At 45.0% G+C, this 19,430-nt stretch overlaps 1 protein-coding gene across 2 annotated transcripts in view; it reads left to right on the forward strand.

The window, feature by feature from the left end:
* Positions 1-19,430, forward strand: part of RAB26 (RAB26, member RAS oncogene family) — a 303,737-nt gene that overhangs the window by 29,343 nt on the left and 254,964 nt on the right. For both annotated transcript variants that reach the window (XM_056537152.1, XM_056537153.1), the window contains exon 2: positions 11,858-11,968. In XM_056537152.1, coding sequence (XP_056393127.1) covers positions 11,858-11,968 — 111 coding nt within the window. The remainder of the gene's footprint in view (positions 1-11,857; positions 11,969-19,430) is intronic.

Genomic DNA, 19,430 nt, shown 5'->3' on the forward strand with positions numbered 1-19,430 from the left:
CAGCATGAGTCAGAAATGCTTGCTGACAGGACTGATCGGGAAAAATACAATAGAAAGAAGCATATTTTTCATTAACATGCTATTGGAAAGTTATTCAACATTCATCTAAAATAAATCAAAAGTTTATTTGATGAGAGGTACCCTTTAATTTCCCAGGAACCAGTTGAATAGCAACAATCTAGCAGTTAGAGAGGGGGAAATGGAAATAATATTTAAAGGGGGTACTCCGGTGGAAAACTTTTTTTATTTTTTTTTTAAATCAACTGGTGCCAGAAAGTTAAACAGATTTGTAAATTACTTCTATTAAAAAATCTTTTTTTTATTTTTATAAGGAATAAGGTCAGATAAGTTAATTGTTAGATTAATCAATAAACTATTCAAATATTTAGTAACCTAGATAAGGAAAAGCTAGCTTATTAAGTTGCTTTTTTTTTTCAAAAAAGAAAAAAAAAATCTTAATCCTTCCAGTACTTATTAGCTGCTGAATACTACAGAGGAAATTCTTTTCTTTTTGGAACACGGTGCTCTCTGCTGACATCACGAGCACAGTGCTCTCTGCTGACAACTCTGTCCATTTTAGGAACTGTCCAGAGCAGCATATGTTTGCTATGGGGATTTTCTTCTACTCTGAACAGTTCCTAAAATGGACAGAGATGTCAGCAAAGAGCACTGTGGTCATGATGTCAGCAGAGAGCTCTGTGTTTCAAAAAGAAAAAAAATTCCTCTGTAGTATCCAGCAGTACTGGAAGGATTAAGATTTTTTAATAGAAGTAATTTACAAATCTGTTTAACTTTTTGGCACCAGTTGATAAAAAAAAAAAGTTTTCCACCAGTGTACCCCTTTAACCAAGACTCCTCCTGTCTAATTTACAGTACCAGAAACAAACACAGCCTCTATAAACAAAAAAAAAAATCCTGCTTTTCCAGCACTAAGTATACATACTGTACAGTATCTCCTTCTTATCTGTACAGGTGGCTTACTACCAGCCACCTAATACAACAGTCAACAAATGTGTTACTCACACAGTAAGGCTAGTTTCACACTGCCGTTCTCTTCCGTCCCGCTTTTCTCCCGCTGTTGAGGTTTACCGACCTTTCTTTTAACAGAAAGACAAACTGAAGTAAACGGATGCAAACGGATGTTATCTGTTTGCATCTGTTTGGATTTATTATTGTTCAGTTAATAAATAAAAGATAATAATTTTAGTTTTTTGTTCTGAGCATGCTCAGAAGTAAAAACGGATTAAAAAGGGCGAAAAAAATACTGCGTGCTACGTCTTTTCTCCGGCAAAAAAAAAATAATGGAATAGGAAGCAAACATAAGCAAACGGGTGACAAAGGACTGTAAAAAAAATCCCATTGACATCAATGGGATCCTTTTACAGACATTACAACCCGTTTGCAAAAGTATCGGACGGATTGCAGAATGGGCATGAATTTACGGGTTTGTGAACGAGCCCTAATCTTTGCGACACATTTAACACAATGTTCACTTTTGGGGCTGCACACCTCTGGATGTAAGCTCATGTGTTGGTGGAGGTTTCTCACAGCCTCTCTTGCTGATTGACTTTCACCTAGGTTTATAGGGGTACTCCGCTGCTCAGCGTTAGAAAATAACTGTTCCGAACGATGGAGCCAGCGCCGGGAGCTCGTGACATCATAGCCCCGCCCCCTCAATGCAAGTCTATGGGAGGAGGCGTGGCAGCGGGGCTATGATGTCACGAGCTCCCGGCGCCGACTACAGCGTTCGGAACAGTTTGTTCCAAATGTTGAGCAGCGGAGTACCCCTTTAAAGTAAATGTAGTCTCTGCCAGTATATTGTACTATATGTTTTCGCAGAATGCCGGCATGTAGAGAGGAAAATTGTGATGTGCACAGCACCTAAAGAATGTACCTGTTGTATGTGGATACCAGGTTTCAGGAAGCGCATATCTCATCAAAGGAAAACTAGATGAGGAATCCAGGAAATAAATAAAATCTCTGGCGAGATTAAGTTTGCTTGAGACTTTGGTAAGTCTTGTTATCAGGGCCTTGATTTTTATGGGATGAAAGGCAGTTTTGGTAGTTGGGCCTTTCATCCCCTTCCCATGCCTTTCCAGTTTTTTTTTAGACTAGCTCAGATCAGCACAGGTGCTGAAGACAGCTCCTCACTGGGCTTTACAACTAGGTGAGAGTCAGTCTGCAACTGAGACCTATACCACTGATGAGTGTTTGAAGCCAAGGGTTTGCATCCTCAAAATGGGACATTGTAAGCTGTGTGAGTAGCACATTTGTTGACGGTTGGATGACTGAAAGTAATCAATATTGACTACATGTTTTATTATGCCATACATGTGACTGGTAGTAAGCCATCTGTATAGACAGAAAAGAGATCTGTATAGTTAGTGCTAAACAAGCAGGATCTATTTTCGTGTTTTAGGCTTTATTTGTTTTCTTACGAACAATTAAGAGTGGAGAAGCCCTGTTAATCATCTCTTTCCCCTATTTTGCCACTATTTGACTGGTTCTACGGAGCTAATCTCCCACTAGATGTAAAGAAGGCAGAACTAAATGAAATGTCTACGCTTTTTACACTACATCTAACCAATAAAAGTCTGGTTACGTCTGGCTATGAAGCTATATAACATGCTTTTGTATGTACAACAGGAGAGGGGGGTTTAAAACCCTATAGCAAGAGTATTTCTTTAAAGGGGAACTCCGGTGCAAACAAGGGGAAAACAAATGTTTTCAAATCAACTGGTGCCAGAAAGTTAAACAGATTTGTAAATTACTTCTATTTCAAAATCTTAATGCTTCCAGTACTTATCAGCTGGTGTATGCTTTCCAGTCTGACCACAGTGCTCTCTGCTAACACCTCTGTCCCTGTCAGGAACTGTCCAGATTAGAAGCTTATCCCTATAGGTGTCAGCAGAGAACACTGTTGTCAGACTGGAAAGAACTTCACACATTTCTCTGAAGTATATCTGTAGTATTCAGCAGCTGATAAGTACTAGAAGTGCTAAGATTTTTTTTATAGAAGTGATTTACAAATCTGTTTAACTTTCTGGCACCAGTTGATTTGAAAAAATTTTTTTTTTACACCGGAGTTCCCCTTTAACTTCTGGGTTGCTACTTCTGTAATATTCAGTCCAAGCATATACTACATTCAAGACCATCGGGTCCCTCTGGGTTAAAATTGACTCCAGGACTTGACAGTAGCTGGACTGGGAGTTTCTGGATTGCAGATTGTGTTCTAGGTTGTTCCACTCTCTTTGTCAGATTCACTTTAAATGCTTCTAATCCCATGGACTAAAGGGAACAGTAACTCCCTCTCAATTTATACTGACCTTCAGAAATTCCTATAGGCAGCCTTTCTCAAGTGTTTTCACCAAGAATTGCTTGATATGTTATTCTGCTCAGTGCTGACTTGTAATGGACCAATCACTCATCTGTCCTTTAAGTGTGAGCTCTGTGCCCGGCCTCTGGGAACACGCTGCTCCCCGTGTACTAAAACAAAACCTGCAAAGCTAGAGATCATTCCTCTCGGCTGGTTTAGTTTTGATGGTTCTGTCCTTGCTGTAATAAACATCAGTTTTTCATACTCTGACTTCCTGCTGAGTCAGTCTGCGCAAGCAGACTTGCAGTGTAAAGCATGGAGGAGGGATAGAGCAGCAGTCTGAGCCTTTGATTAAACAGAAGGGGAATTTTGGGGCCATTTCAGACTCCAGTGCAACTAAGATGGAATCACTCATGATAGATGTGCCCTAATGGAGCAGAATTTAAGCAGCCAGTAGAGAAAGTAATAAAAGGTAAGCACCAACTATGAGGTATTGAAGTTAAAGGAGATATCAGGCAAGCACCGCCCATGAGGTGCTGAAGTGACAAACGTTACCCATGAGATGCTAAAAAATTTAATGCTGGAAAAATGTATGCATTTGCCACCCATAAGTGAAGAACGTATAAAGCAAGCACCGCCCATGAGGTTCTGAAGTAAAGTAAGTATCATGCAATCACCGCCCACGAGGTTCTGAAGTAAAGTAAATAGCATGCAATCACCGCCCACGAGGTTCTGAAGTAAAGTAAATAGCATGCAATCACCGCCCACGAGGTTCTGAAGTAAAGTAAATAGCATGCAATCACCGCCCATGAGGTTCTGAAGTAAAGTAAATAGCATGCAATCACCGCCCATGAGGTGCTGAAGTGAAGGACATATCAGGCAAGCACCAACCATAAGGTTGTGGCTTAAATAAAAAAAATGCGTAAATCTGCTGGCCTACATTTTCTGATGACACATTAAACCAACAATTTACACCTGAATTGCTATTTTATGGGGAATGTAAATCCTCAGGCTGTGTTCACATCAGCATTAGGCAAATCCATATGAATTGTCCGTTATTGTCACAAAACGCTTTTCACTCTGAACGGATCTAAAACTGATGTTTACGGAAGTCACTAGTCCGTTATATTAAAAGATTTTGTTAAAATTAAATATGAAATAATGGACCGTTAACTTCCGTTATTATCTGTTAAAATATCCGTTTATCACTGTTAATGTCAGTTATTATTTGAGTATGCTCAGTAGCAATAATACATAACAGAGGGTAATGGAGAATACTTCCGTCACCGTAGACTTAGAATTTTACGTTATTTCTGATGGAAAGAAAAACTAGTGCATGCCTGGTAACTGCAGGTTATATCAATAATTACATCACAATTGCTCCTTCAGTCACAACGGACACATTTTGGGGATGGAGGTGCCGACGAGTGTCACGGACGCAACAATACGCACATTGTTTAGTCTTTAACGGGCACTGGAAGCACAATATGGGTGCCATGACGCCACTCGCCGTACGCAGTTCCTCAGTGACTCATGGACATAATTGTCTCTCAGCTTCCTTCTATGAAGTCACAGATAACACAACAGCTTCTCTTTTAAAATTTTGCAAAAGTGAAGGAGCGATGACCCGGCACATGCAAAACTAGGGCAACTCAGGCATAGGTAATAGAGGGACGACACCGGATAACCCGATGAGCAGTTGGTGTGGTTGGTGCAATGTCCTAATGGTAGGTTTTCATATGTATGCAACAACTATATAATGACCGGGAACAGTGCTCCTCCTCATGTACACACACATTGCAGCTTATCCTAAAAAAAAGGCACCAGCGCAGAGTCTCATTTAGCGAATTTACTAAAATAGTTTTTCGGATACATACAGACCTGACAATTGTTATAACACATTCCTATATTTGGCCCGATAAAATTTAAAGAGATGTATGCAACAACAGAAGACAGGACAGCACTCCCCCAGTACAGTACAGTACAGAGCCCTGCTTGTCCTCAGTGTACAGAGCCCTGCTTGTCCTCAGAGTACAGATCCCTGCTTTTCCTCAGTGTACAGAGCCCTGCTTGTCCTCAGAGTACAGATCCCTGCTTTTCCTCAGTGTACAGAGCCCTGCTTGTCCTCAGTGTACAGAGCCCTGCTTGTCTTCAGTGTACAGAGCCCTGCTTGTCCTCAGTGCACAGAGCCCTGCTTATCTTTCGTGCACAGAGCCCTGCTTGTCCTCAGTGTACAGAGCCCTGCTTGTCCTCAGTGTACAGAGCCCTGCTTGTCCTCAGTGTACAGAACCCTGCTTGCCCTCAGTGTACAGATCCCAGCTTGTCCTCAGTGTACAGAGCCCTGCTTGTCCTCAGTGTACAGAGCCCCACTTGTCCTCAGTGTACAGAGCCCGGCTTGTCCTCAGTGTACAAAGCCCTGCTTGTCCTCAGTGTACAGAGCCCTGCTTCTCCTCACTGTACAGAGCCCTGCTTGTCCTCAGTGTACATAGCCCCGCTTGTCTTCACTGTACAGAGCCCTGCTTGTCCTTAGTGTACAGAACCCCGCTTGCCCTCAGTGTACAGAGCCCTGCTTGTCCTCAGTGTACAGAGCCCCGCTTGTCCTCAGTGCACAGAGCCCTGCTTGTCCTCAGTGTACAGAGCCCCGCTTGTCTTCACTGGACAGAGCCCCGCTTGTCCTCAGTGTACAGATCCCCGCTTGTCCTCAGTGTACAGAGCCCTGCTTGTCCTCAGTGCACAGAGCCCTGCTTGTCCTCACTGTACAGAGCCCTGGTTGTCCTCAGTGTACAGAGCCCTGCTTGTCCTCAGTGTACAGAGCCCTGCTTGTCCTCAGTGTACAGAGCCATGCTTATCTTCATTGTACAGGGCCCTGCTTGTCCTCAGTGTACAGAGCCCTACTTGTCCTCAGTGTACAGAGCCCTGCTTGTCCTCAGTGTGCAGAGCCCTGCTTGTCCTCAGTGTACAGAGCCCTGCTTGTCCTCAGTGTACAAAGCCCTGCTTGTCCTCAGTGTACAGAGCCCTGCTTGTCCTCAGTGTACAGAGCCATGCTTATCTTCATTGTACAGGGCCCTGCTTGTACTCAGTGTACAGAGCCCTACTTGTCCTCAGTGTACAGAGCCCTGCTTGTCCTCAGTGTGCAGAGCCCTGCTTGTCCTCAGTGTACAGAGCCCTGCTTGTCCTCAGTGTACAAAGCCCTGCTTGTCCTCAGTGTACAGAGCCCTGCTTGTCCTCAGTGTACAGAGCCCTGCTTGTCCTCAGTGTACAGAGCCCTGCTTGTCCTCAGTGTACAGAGCCCTGCTTGTCCTCAGTGTACAGAGCCCTGCTTGTCCTCAGTGTACAGAGCCCTGCTTGTCCTCAGTGTACAGAGCCATGCTTATCTTCATTGTACAGGGCCCTGCTTGTCCTCAGTGTACAGAGCCCTACTTGTCCTCAGTGTGCAGAGCCCTGCTTGTCCTCAGTGAACAGAGCCCTGCTTGTCCTCAGTGTACAAAGCCCTGCTTGTCCTCAGTGTACAGAGCCCTGCTTGTCCTCAGTGTACAGAGCCCTGCTTGTCCTCAGTGTACAGAGCCCTGCTTGTCCTCAGTGTACAGAGCCCTGCTAGTCCTCAGTGTACAGAGCCCTGCTTGTCCTCAGTGTATAGAGCCCTGCTAGTCCTCAGTGTACAGAGCCCTGCTAGTCCTCAGTGTACAGAGCCCTGCTAGTCCTCAGTGTACAGAGCCCTGCTAGTCCTCAGTGTACAGAGCCCTGCTTGTCCTCAGTGTACAGAGCCCTGCTTGTCCTCAGTGTACAGAGCCCTGCTTGTCTTCAGTGCACGGACCCTGACCAGAAGGATATTCTGCAGTGTAAAAATCCCCTAAAGTTATCTTCACATTCAAAGTGACATATATTCATAGTACACATCTGCAGAACATTATGCCGACGTATACTGTGGAAAAGCAAAGGTTTCCTCCAACGTATCGACGGGATTCAGAGGCTCCTGTCGATACGTTAAAGGAAACCTTTGCTTTTACATTGAAGTTGGACGTGGAGTGGCTGCAGGCTCCTAAAACCTTTGCTCTTTTCCATAGTTACACTTGGTGGAGTGTAACTTGATGTGGTAAGCATCACTTTTACTACATCTTTGCCTGTTGAAAACGGTATCACACTAAGGAGAGCTGTCTGTGTCATTTTTTAGGCGTATACTGTGGACATACTCACACGGGATCCTTTGAAGTCAATGGAAACAACGCAATCTAATACTGACTAAAAGACAGTAATTTCCAACCAGGGTGCCCCCAGCTGTTGTAAAACTACAACTTCCAGCATGGCCTTTGGCTGACTGGGCATGCTGGGAGTTGCAATTTTGCAACAGCTGGAGGCACCCTGGTTGGGAAACACTGGACTAGGTACAGAACTGTATACTGTTATTCTGATTTACTAAAATATGTTTACCAGGAATATAGTGATTTTATATAGATTTTAACATGTGAGCATAGCCTGACTCCCACATTTTTGTACTTCCCTGAAGGTATCCCCCCCTCCCCTTACTAGAAGTGTATGAATAAATGGACAACAGGGCGTTGCCATTCCCATGTCAGCAGAGTGTGTCCCTATGCTCATACTGTCCCCTTCACCAGGGGGGTGGTTCCAATCAATGTATGCTGGATATGCCGGGTCCCCGCCTCCATTGGGCAAAGCCGACGATTAACATACTAGCAATGCAGGCTAATAACGGGTCTATATCTGCAACTGGACCGCGGATTCGGGAAAGTTATACCACATTGTAATCCAGGTCACCCTTGTTATAATCCTCTATACCAGTGGTCTCCAACCTGCGGACCTCCAGATGTTGCAAAACTACAACTCCCAGCATGCCCGGACAGCCGTTGGCTGTCCGGGCATGCTGGGAGTTGTAGTTTTGCAACATCTGGAGGTCCGCAGGTTGAAGACCACTCCTCTATATTATGTTTGATGCAGGTGAACCGGCTGTCAGTTTCGCTAAAGGGTTAAATGGAATCTTAGACAAGTTCTTTGCATTAAAAACGTATCGGACAGGCGTCTGGAGATGGAATAATAGCGCGTTCTCGCTGCCCACAGTATATTTGCTTACAGATGGTTATTTCTAATGATCCTCGAGTAAAACATAATAATAGCGTTGAGTTTGCTGAGGCAGGTCCCATAAGGATGGTGTACGAGGAGCTTGTTCTGCTGTGATTCATTTGCATGCGGTAAAAAAATATGCGGCTTCTCACAAAACGGCGAAAGGGTGATGAAATGAGCTTTTTCTGTGTGGTTTTACCATGAAGTGCCAAGAGACGGGTTTTTAGTTTGCGGTTAACCAGTACATTTCTGTAGCGCTAACATATTCTGCAACACTTTATTCCAAGACTATGGCTTATCTGTCACTGTATTGGTGATCAGTATGTGATCGGTGGGGGGGGGGGGGGCGACTACCGCTCCATTTACTCGCTATGTGACTGACGAGATAGCGGAACGCTGAAATCCTCTCACTCCAGCAGTCCTATGGCAGGTGAATGGAGCATGAGTCAAAGTAACCACTGTATACACGAAAAACCTCCAAACCACTCAGGGACTCATCCGGCGCAGATCAGGAAGGGGAAATACCACTAGTGAGGCAGTATAGGACCCAATAAGGTACGGCCAATGTAAATTTATTTAAGAACAACGCGTTTCAACGCCAGAGCAGGCGTCTTCCTCAGGTTCATATGAACCTGAGGAAGACGCCTGCTCTGGCGTTGAAACGCGTTGTTCTTAAATGGGCACTGTCACCAACTTTATGTTTTGATATGTTGTAGTACTTATGTACTACAACATATCTCTAATATACTTTTATTATTTTTTTTTTCATTAAAAAGGTTTAATTTACATTTTTAAAAAACGGCCACTGAAAAAGGACTGATTTTGGAGTGGCAATCGGTCCTTTTTCAGTTAGGCTGCACTCGCTCCCTGCCTGTCAATCAGACAGGCGGGAGCGAGCGCATTGGCTCCCCGGCCACTGGCTGGGAGGCCACTCCTCCCGCACATCGCCGCCGCCTCGTTGCCGCCGCTGTCCCTGCACGCCCGCTGCCGGACTCTGCAGTAACTACAAGTGTAATGAGGGAACGGGGTATGCGGGGGGGGGGGGGGTTTGGGGGGGAGGAGTGAACAGGCTAGTGCCGTAGCGGGGGGGGGGAACGGGCTAGCAAAAAAAAAAAAATAGGATGGTGGGAGCTACCCTTTAAATAAATTTACATTGACCGTACCTTATTGGGTCCTATACTGCCTCACTAGCCCCTTCCTGATCTGCGCCGGATGAGTCCCTGAGTGGTTTGGAGGTTTTCGTGTATACTGTTGGACACCAGTTCCCTGGTGGATGGGATCAGCTGCATTTGGGATATATATCCATACTCTCACCAGTGTTGTGCCTGCCTGACAGCACAACCATCTAGGTAAGCGCTTCCAATAACTACATTGCGGAACCTTACCATCTTTTCATTGCGCTACGGAGCGCTCTTTGTGTGGTTTTGTATTTCTCAAAGTAACCACTGTAATGCAGTACTGGGCTATAACACAGGCTGATACTCAGGAACAGGTGGAAATTTTATTAAGACACTAGCAGAGTACCTGGTGGTGCCCAGTTTTCCTACCTAAACCTTGAGGGAGAGGAAAAGCAACAATGCTCTTGTTTTTATATCCTAACCTTATATCCTGCCCTCATATCCAGGGCTGGGGAGTCGGCAGATAAATGTTCCGACTCCGCAGTTTTTTGTACTTCCGACTCCTCTGTATTAATATGCGAATGTATTTATAAACACTTACAGTTGAATCCAAGAAGCTGTTCCACCAAGTTTTTCTAAGCTCTTCTAGCAGAGAGAGGTAGTTGGGCAGAAGCTGCTGCCTTCTCCTTTTTAGGTGCTGATCTGCTGCTGAAGATAGGGCAGTGGGAGGATCCAGGAAGGAGCATTTATTACAAAACATGATTTCCCTAGCAGAATTCCATAGTCATGTTTAAAGTTTAAGCTAACAATCGGAGTTTACAAGTTTTTATAGCCTTAGCTGAATGGCAGCAGTTTTTCCAATGGTTTACAGCTTCAGTCTTGAACTATTGACCCTCCATTCCCTTCACTTATACAGGTGTCTCTAGTCCTGCAAAAAACATATTTCCTTAATCCCTTATCAGTGAGAGGCTAGGTTACCCATGGGTTCCCTATAACAGAAGAACACAACACTATGGAAAGTATAAGTATTGCCGCTCCTAATTGTGCGTTGCGTGCCATATAGAGAAGCACATGAAAAGCATGCTTCTTCACGGTCACTTAACGTGTTCATTTTGCGGTTACGTGAGGCACTGCATGCATTGGTCTTTATTCTTACAGTAGAGAAGTCATTAATTATAACTTTTTGTGAATTGGGACATTTAAACTTGCTTTTTTTTTATTCCAATCTAAATTTAGTAGGAGTCAGTGCATTGTTTGCCAACTCCGACTCCAGCTACCCAAAATTTCGGTCGACTCCACAGCACTGCTCATATCTCTTATTTCCTGTCAACATTTCCCGACCTTATATCCCGAACTAATTTCCTGTCCTCATATCCTGACCTCATATCCCATCCTCATATCCTGGCCTTCTATCCCGGCCTCTTATCCTGTTTTCATATCTTGTCCTGATATCCCTTCCTCCAATTCTGACTGCATATCTTGTCCTCCTATTCCATCCTCATATCTCATCCTTCGATCTCATCTTCATATGCCAACCTCATATCCTGTCATGATATTCCGACCTTATTTCCTATCATTAGGCCCATAGGGCTGAGCTGAGATAAAGAGATTGTAGGCCTAAAATAGAAGGGAGCTTTGCTTTATGTGGAGGGGTGTGGCTTGCAAGCCAGACTGACACATTCACTCGGAGATGCTGAGCCTGTGAAGTAAGGTGGGCTGAGCTGTGATGGAGAGACCAAGTTTCATCAAAATATCTCCAGCTGTTTGGAAGTGATGCTGGAACAGATATATATACACATATACATACATACAAACATATACATACATATATACATACGTTTAAATATAGAGATATCAGAAAATCTGCAGAACAATTGGGGGCATTTATCATTGTCTTTAGAGTTGTTTTTTGCTTAGATTTGTCTCTATTTTGGCGTAGCGCTGCACCTCAGGCTATTTTTTTGCAACTTTTTGGTTTACACCTTTTATAAAAAGTCGCAAAAACCATCAAAAAGTCGCAATTCTACACCAGCTTAGCTTTTTGGTGTATGTGAAGAGTGAAATTTCAGAAAATGTATATCCTCCACAAAATGTGTCAAATGCCCTGCGACCATGTAATAAATTTGTCACGACAAAAAAAACATGCAAAGAAAAAAAGAAACTGAAAAATTAACTACATCACACATATCTTAGTAAATGCCCCCCATTATCCTTTGCTACCATTAGTTCACATGATAGACCCTCCCGACTATTTTGCCTCCTACTGTTGTTCAACTACAACTCCCAGCATGGCCGGACAGCCAAAAGGTAATTCATTTGTCTATTAATACCACCCTTTTCTTTCTAGGTGATGCTAGTTGGAGATTCAGGAGTGGGAAAGACTTGTCTGCTTGTCAGGTTTAAGGACGGAGCCTTCCTGGCCGGTAGCTTCATCTCCACTGTGGGCATTGACTTCCGGGTAAGTAGTTTCTTTAATTTTAACTACAGGAGGAGAAAAAATATGTATGAACCCTTTTATCTATCTATCTATCTCATATCTATCTATCTATCTATCTATCTATCTATGTATCTCATATCTATCTATCTATCTATCTATCTATCTATCTATCTAAAAAGCAAAGATTACAGCAGCACACCCAAGGTCATTTGGTGAAAACACAACAGTGCTTTATTGACCCATGTTCAGACATGACGTTTCGACGGTATCACACCGTTTTTATGAAGCATGGTGTACAAATGTTCAAAGCAGCATTTTATAAGGTGCAACATCAAGTGAACTCATTATCCAATTAATGAAAAAATCTATAAAACAATGTGCAATATATCCATCATAAAATACTGGTACATTATAAAGAACCATGATTACAAAGTGCAAACACAAACAAACGTGGTGTCTACTTATGCCAATGTGTTCATGGTGGCCCTAGAAGAGACGTTCGTCTGTGTGAGCCACCACTTCAGCCATGTGCTCGGGTGGTGGCGTTACATAGACGACATCTTTTTGATTTTGACAGGTAGAGAAACACAACTTTTTGACTTCCAGCGGTTTTTAAATCAGATTCACGATCAAATTAAATTTACCTTGACTTTTTCTTCGGTTTCAGTACAGTTTCTAGACACTATGGTATATATAAACGGGAATCATCTAACTACCGATCTGTATATTAAACCGACCGACACCAATTCCATCTTAAAATCTGACAGCCATCATCCCTGCCCCATGGTCCGGTCCCTCCCATCTAGTCAGATCATGAGGGCCCGCCGTGTAGTGGGGTTTGATGAGAGGATAGAACCGGCACTTGAAAACATGATTGTGCTCTTGAGTTTTATAATCAACAGTTTTTCCATCGTTGTTTTTTTACACATAGGTTCCTGATTGAGACATATATGGATACTACAAAGACATACATTTTATTACATTTCTTTATTAGTTTACATCTTTTTAACTTGAGTTGAGACATCTTCTGGCACTGCCTGATGCCGCTGTCAGCATCAGAGTGAGAGGAACGCAGGCGCATGCTGTGGTACCGATCATGTGACAGTGAGGCAGGTCATGTGTGAGTCACATGACTCATACACAGGGATTCAGGAAGGGAATGCCATTATGGCGTCTACAATGTGTATAGGTGAGTGATAATTTTACTTCTTAACACATACAGGTGGCGCTTAAAGGGGTACTCCGCCCCTAGACATCTTATCCCCTATCCAAAGGATAGGGGATAAGATGTCAGATCGCCGGGGATCGCTGCTGCAGCACCCCGCTATCATTACTGTGCAGAGCGAGATCGCTCTGCACGTAATGACGGGCAATACAGGGGCCGGAGCATCGTTACATCACAGCTCCTCCCCTCGTGACATCACGGCCCGCCCTGTCAATACAAGTCTATGGGAAGGGGGCGTGACGACCGTCACGCCCCCTTCCCATAGACTTGTATTGACGGGGCGGGCCGTGATGTCACGAGGGGCGGAGCCGTGACATAACGATGCTCCGACCCCTGTATTGCCCGTCATTACGCACTGAGCGAACTCGCTCTGTGCAGTAATGATGGCGGGGTGCCGCAGCGGCATAGCAGCAGCGGGATAGGGGATAAGATGCCAGGGGCGGAGTACCCCTTTAATTTGATTGTTATATTGCATATTGTATAAAATGTATTTTATGTTATGATCGCCATGTTCTATGGTTATGTATTTGATCTGGCACTGCTTGCACTTTATAATGTACCAGTATTTTATGATGGATATATTGCACATTGTTTTATATATTTTTTCATTCATTGGATAATGAGTTCACTTGATGTTGCACCTTATAAAATGCTGCTTTGAACATTTGTACACCATTCATGATACAAACGGTGTGATACCGTCGAAACGTCATGTCTGAACATGGGTCAATAAAGCACTGTTGTGTTGTCACCAAACGACATTGAGTGTGCTGCTGGACTCTTTGCTACTTGGAATCTATGTACACGGTCTGCGACTGGGACTGTGTTTTTTCCATTTGCACCCTGCTTTCTGCTTATATCCATACTACGGTTGTGCTGCCTATGCCCTGGGATTTTGTATCTATCTACCTATATATTTATCTACCTATCTATTTATCTATATATCAATCTTATATCTATGAATCTCCAATGTATTTGGGAAGTCTACAGACCCTTTTACTTTTTTACATTTTGTTATGCTGCAACCTTGCACTAAAATTAAAAAAGAAGTTAAAGTTTCCTCCCCATCATTCTGGACTCAATGCCCCATAATGAGAATGTTAGAAACTGAATTATAAGTATAAATATGAGATGGTTTTACACCTTGCTTGGAGTCACCTGTGGTAAATTCAGCTGATTAAACATAATATGGAAAGACACAGCTCTGTCTATATAAGGTCTCACAGCTGGCAATCTAAATCAGAGCAAACATCAAGCCATGAGGAGCAAAGAACTGCCTGTAGAGCTCAGAGACAGGATTGTGTAGAGACACAGAACTGAAGAAGGATACAAAAATATTCTGCTGCACTGAAAGTTCACAAGAGCACAGTGGCCTCCATAATTCTTACATGGAAAAAGAAGGAACAACCAGGACTCTGCCACCAAACTAAGTAATCAGGGGAGAAGGGATTTGGTAAGAGAGGTGACCAAGAACCCAATGATCACTCTGTCTGAGCTCCAAAAATTCTGTGTACAGAGAAACTTCCAGAAGGTCAAGAACCATAACTGAAGCCTCCACTTATCTAGGCTTTCTGGCAGAGTCACCAGAAAGAAGCCTCTCCATAGGGATAGACACATGAAGGCCGTCTAGAGTTTACAATATAAGCATCTAAAGGACTGCTCAATACCTGCCCAATACCATCCCTACAGTGATCATGGTGGGGGCAGCATCATGTCTGGAGGAAACCAGGCACTGCCCATCACCTGTCCAATACCATCCCTACAGTGATCATGGTGAGGGCAGCATCATGTCTGGAGAAAACCAGGTACTGCCCGTCACCTGCCCAATACCATCCCTACAGTGATCATGGTGGGGGCAGCATCATGTCTGGAGGTAACCAGGCACTGCCCATCACCTGCCCAATACCATCCCTACAGTGATCATGGTGGGGGCAGCATCATGTCGGGAGGAATCCAGGTACTGCCCATCACCTGCCCAATACCATCCCTACAGTGATCATGGTGGGGGCAGCATCAGGTCTGGAGGAAACCAGGCACTGCCCATCACCTGCCCAATACCATCCCTACAGTGATCATGGTGGGGGCAGCATCATGTCTGGGGGAAACCAGGCACTGCCCATCACCTGTCCAATACCATCCCTACAGTGATCATGGTGAGGGCAGCATCATGTCTGGGGGAAACCAGGCACTGCCCATCACCTGCCCAATACCATCCCTAGAGTAAAGTATGGTGGGGGCAGCATCACGTCTGGAGGAAACCAGGTACTGCCCATCACCCGCCCAATACCATCCCTACAGTGATCATGGTGGGTGCAGCATCACGTCTGTAGGAAACCAGGCACTGACCATCACCTGCCCAATACCATCCCTACAGTGATCATGGTGCGGGCAGCATCATGTCTGGGGGAAACCAGGCACTGCCCATCACCTGCCCAATACCATCCCTACAGTGATCATGGTGCGGGCAGCATCATGTCTGGAGGAAACCAGGCACTGCCCATCACCTGTTCAATATCATCTCTACAGTGATCATGGTGGGGGCAGCATCATGTCTGGAGGAAACCAGGCACTGCCCATCACCTGCCCAATACCATCCCTACAGTGATCATGGTGGGGGCAGCATCATGTCTGGAGGAAACCAGGTACTGCCCATCACCTGCCCAATACCATCCCTACAGTTATCATGGTGGGGGCAGTATAATGTCTGGAGGAAACCAGGCACTGCCCATCACCTGCCCAATACCATCTCTACAGTGATAATGGTGGGAGCAGCATCATGTCTGGAGGAAACCAGGTACTGCCCATCACCTGCCCAATACCATCCCTACAGTGATCATGGTGGGGGCAGCATCATGTCTGGAGGAAACCAGGCACTGCCCATCACCTGCCCAATACCATCCCTACAGTGATCATGGTGGGAGCAGCATCATGTCTGGAGGAAACCAGGTACTGCCCATCACCTGCCCAATACCATCCCTACAGTGATCATGTTGGGGGCAGCATCATGTCTGGGGGAAACCAGGCCCTGCCCATCACCTGCCCAATACCATCCCTACAGTGATCATGGTGGGGGCAGCATCATGTCTGGGGGAAACCAGGCACTGCCCATCACCTGCCCAATACCATCCCTACAGTGATCATGGTGGGGGCAGCATCATGTCTGGGGGAAACCAGGCACTGCCCATCACCTGCCCAATACCATCCCTACAGTGATCATGGTGGGGGGCAGCATTATGTCTGGGGGAAACCAAACACTGCCCATCACCTGCCCAATACCATCCCTACAGTGATCATGTTGGGGGCAGCATCATGTCTGGAGAAAACCAGGCACTGCCCATCACCTGTCCAATACCATCCCTACAGTGATCATGGTGGGGGCAGCATCATGTCTGGGGGAAACCAGGCACTGCCCATCACCTGCCCAATACCATCCCTACAGTGATCATGGTGGGGGCAGCATCATGTCTGGGGGAAACCAGGCACTGCCCATCACCTGCCCAATACCATCCCTACAGTGATCATGGTGGGGGGCAGCATTATGTCTGGGGGAAACCAGACACTGCCCATCACCTGCCCAATACCATCCCTACAGTGATCATGTTGGGGGCAGCATCATGTCTGGAGAAAACCAGGCACTGCCCATCACCTGTCCAATACCATCCCTACAGTGATCATGGTGGGGGCAGCATCATGTCTGGGGGAAACCAGGCACTGCCCATCACCTGCCCAATACCATCCCTACAGTGATCATGGTGGGGGCAGCATCATGTCTGGGGGAAACCAGGCACTGCCCATCACCTGCCCAATACCATCCCTACAGTGATCATGGTGGGGGCAGCATCATGTCTGGGGGAAACCAGGCACTGCCCATTACCTGCCCAATACCATCCCTACAGTGATCATGGTGGGGGGCAGCATTATGTCTGGGGGAAACCAGACACTGCCCATCACCTGTCCATTACCATCCCTACAGTGATCATGGTGGGGGCAGCATCATGTCTGGAGGAAACCAGGCACTGCCCATCACCTGCACAATACCATCCCTACAGTGATCATGGTGGGGGGCAGCATTATGTCTGGGGGAAACCAGGCACTGCCCATCACCTGTTCAATATCATCCCTACAGTGAAGCATGGCAGGGATAGCATCATGCTGTGGGGGCAGGGAGACTGGTCAGGGTTGACGAAAAGCTGAATGGAGAGATATTCTTACAGAGATATTCTTAATGAAAACCTGATCCAGAGCTCCTGACCTCTGACTGGGCTGAAGTTCACCTCTTAAACAAGACAAAGACCCTAAGCACATGGCCAAGACAACACAGGAGCTGCTTAGGGACAGTTCTTTGAATGTCCTTGAGTGGCCCAGACAGAGCCTGAACCCAATGGGACATCTCTGGTGAGACCTGAAAATGAATTCCACCGCTGATCCCCATCCAACTTGACAGAGCTGGAGAAAAAGAGTGAACGAAAATCCCCAAATCCAGGTGTGTAAACCTTGTGGCCTCATCCCCACGAAGACTGGAGGCTGGAATCACTGCCAAAGGGGCTTCAACTGAGTACCGAGTAAAGGGTATGAATACTTATGTCACTGCAAGATATCAGGTTTTCTTTTTTTTTTTTTAATTTGCAGAGATTTCTTACATTTTGTTATCACTTTCAGTATGTTGGGGGTATGGGGTTAATGGGGTATTAAATGTGTACTCCGGTGGAAAACTTTTTTTTTTTTTTAAATCAACTGGTGCCAGAAAGTTAAACAGATTTGTAAATTACTTCTATTAAAAAATCTTTACCCTTCCAGTACTTTTTAGCAGCTGTATGCTACAGAGGAAAATCTTTTCTTTTTGAATTTCTTTTTTGTCTTGTCCACAGTGCTCTCTGCTGACACCTGATGCCCATATCAGGAACTATCTAAAGCAGGAGAAAATCCCCATAGCAAACCTATGCTGCTCTAGACAGTTCCTGACTCCGACAGAGGTGTCAGCAGAGAGCACTGTGGTCAAGACAAAAAAGAAAGAGGGGTACTTCGGTGCTTACACATCTTATCCCCTATCCAAAGTATAGGGGATAAGATGCCTGATCACGGGAGTCCCACAGCTGGGGATGCCCGTGATCATGCACGTGGCACCCCGCTTGTAATCAGTCCCCGGAGCGTGTTCGCTCCGGGTCTGATTACGGTCGACCGCAGGGTCGGCGGAGTGTGACGTCACGCCTCCGCCCCCATGTGACATCACGCTCCGCCCCTCAATGCAAGCCTACGGGAGGGGGCGTGATAGCTAATTTCCTCTGCAGCATACAGCTGCTAAAAAGTACTGGAAGGGTAAATATTTTTTAATAGAAGCCATTTACAAATTTAGAAATCTGTTTAACTTTCTGGCACCAGTTGATTAAAAAAAATAATAATTTTCCACCGGAGTACCCCTTTAAGTACAGAATGATGAGGGAAATGTGATAATTTTTTTTTGTTTTAGCTCAAGGAGCCACATAATGTGAGAAAAGTGAAAAGGTCTTAAGACATTCCGAATGCATTGTACCTACCCATTAAAACTTCCCCCATCTTAAAAGCCACTATCTTATAATACATTGGGTTGGTTGGATTATATATTTCTGATATTGTTATTTTGTGGCGCCAGGAGGATTTTTGGCAGCCACTTATATCTCCAATGTAAATGACCTTACTTCAGTGTTTCCCAACCAGGGTGCCTCCAGCTGTTGTAAAACTACAACTCCCAGTATGCCCAGAAAGCCGAAGATGCTGTGAGTTGTAGGTTTGCAACAGCTGGAGGCACCATGTGTGGGAAACACTGATGAACGTGCATTTTTTATGAATAAAAGCTGTGCAGTCCTAGCATGTCTATGGGCGGACGTCCGTTATCATGGTTTCTGACATGTATTGGATTGGTCCAGAATGCATTGACGTGAGGCTCAGTAGACACCTGCTGAGAACTATTCATTTCTTATTTACATGACCTTAACTGGTGGCTAATCTGCAGATGCCTCATAAGTGGCCCTTTGATATGAAATACAATGGCTGTACACACCAGGATGGGATCGCAGGCACTAGAAATAGAGATAGCACTTTGTGTATGGGAGCTGCATCCAATATAAATATCAGAGACTTATGTATATAAACAATGGTAACAGTACAAAATATCACAGACAGGGTTATCTCTTCTCTATGTCGTTTGCTGATGAGACATAGAAATATATATATATATATATGTATATATTTTAATTTTTTTCTAATATAATATATATATAT

The sequence above is a fragment of the Hyla sarda genome, chromosome 8, assembly GCF_029499605.1.
Source record: "Hyla sarda isolate aHylSar1 chromosome 8, aHylSar1.hap1, whole genome shotgun sequence".
In the NCBI taxonomy this organism is placed as follows: domain Eukaryota; kingdom Metazoa; phylum Chordata; class Amphibia; order Anura; family Hylidae; genus Hyla; species Hyla sarda.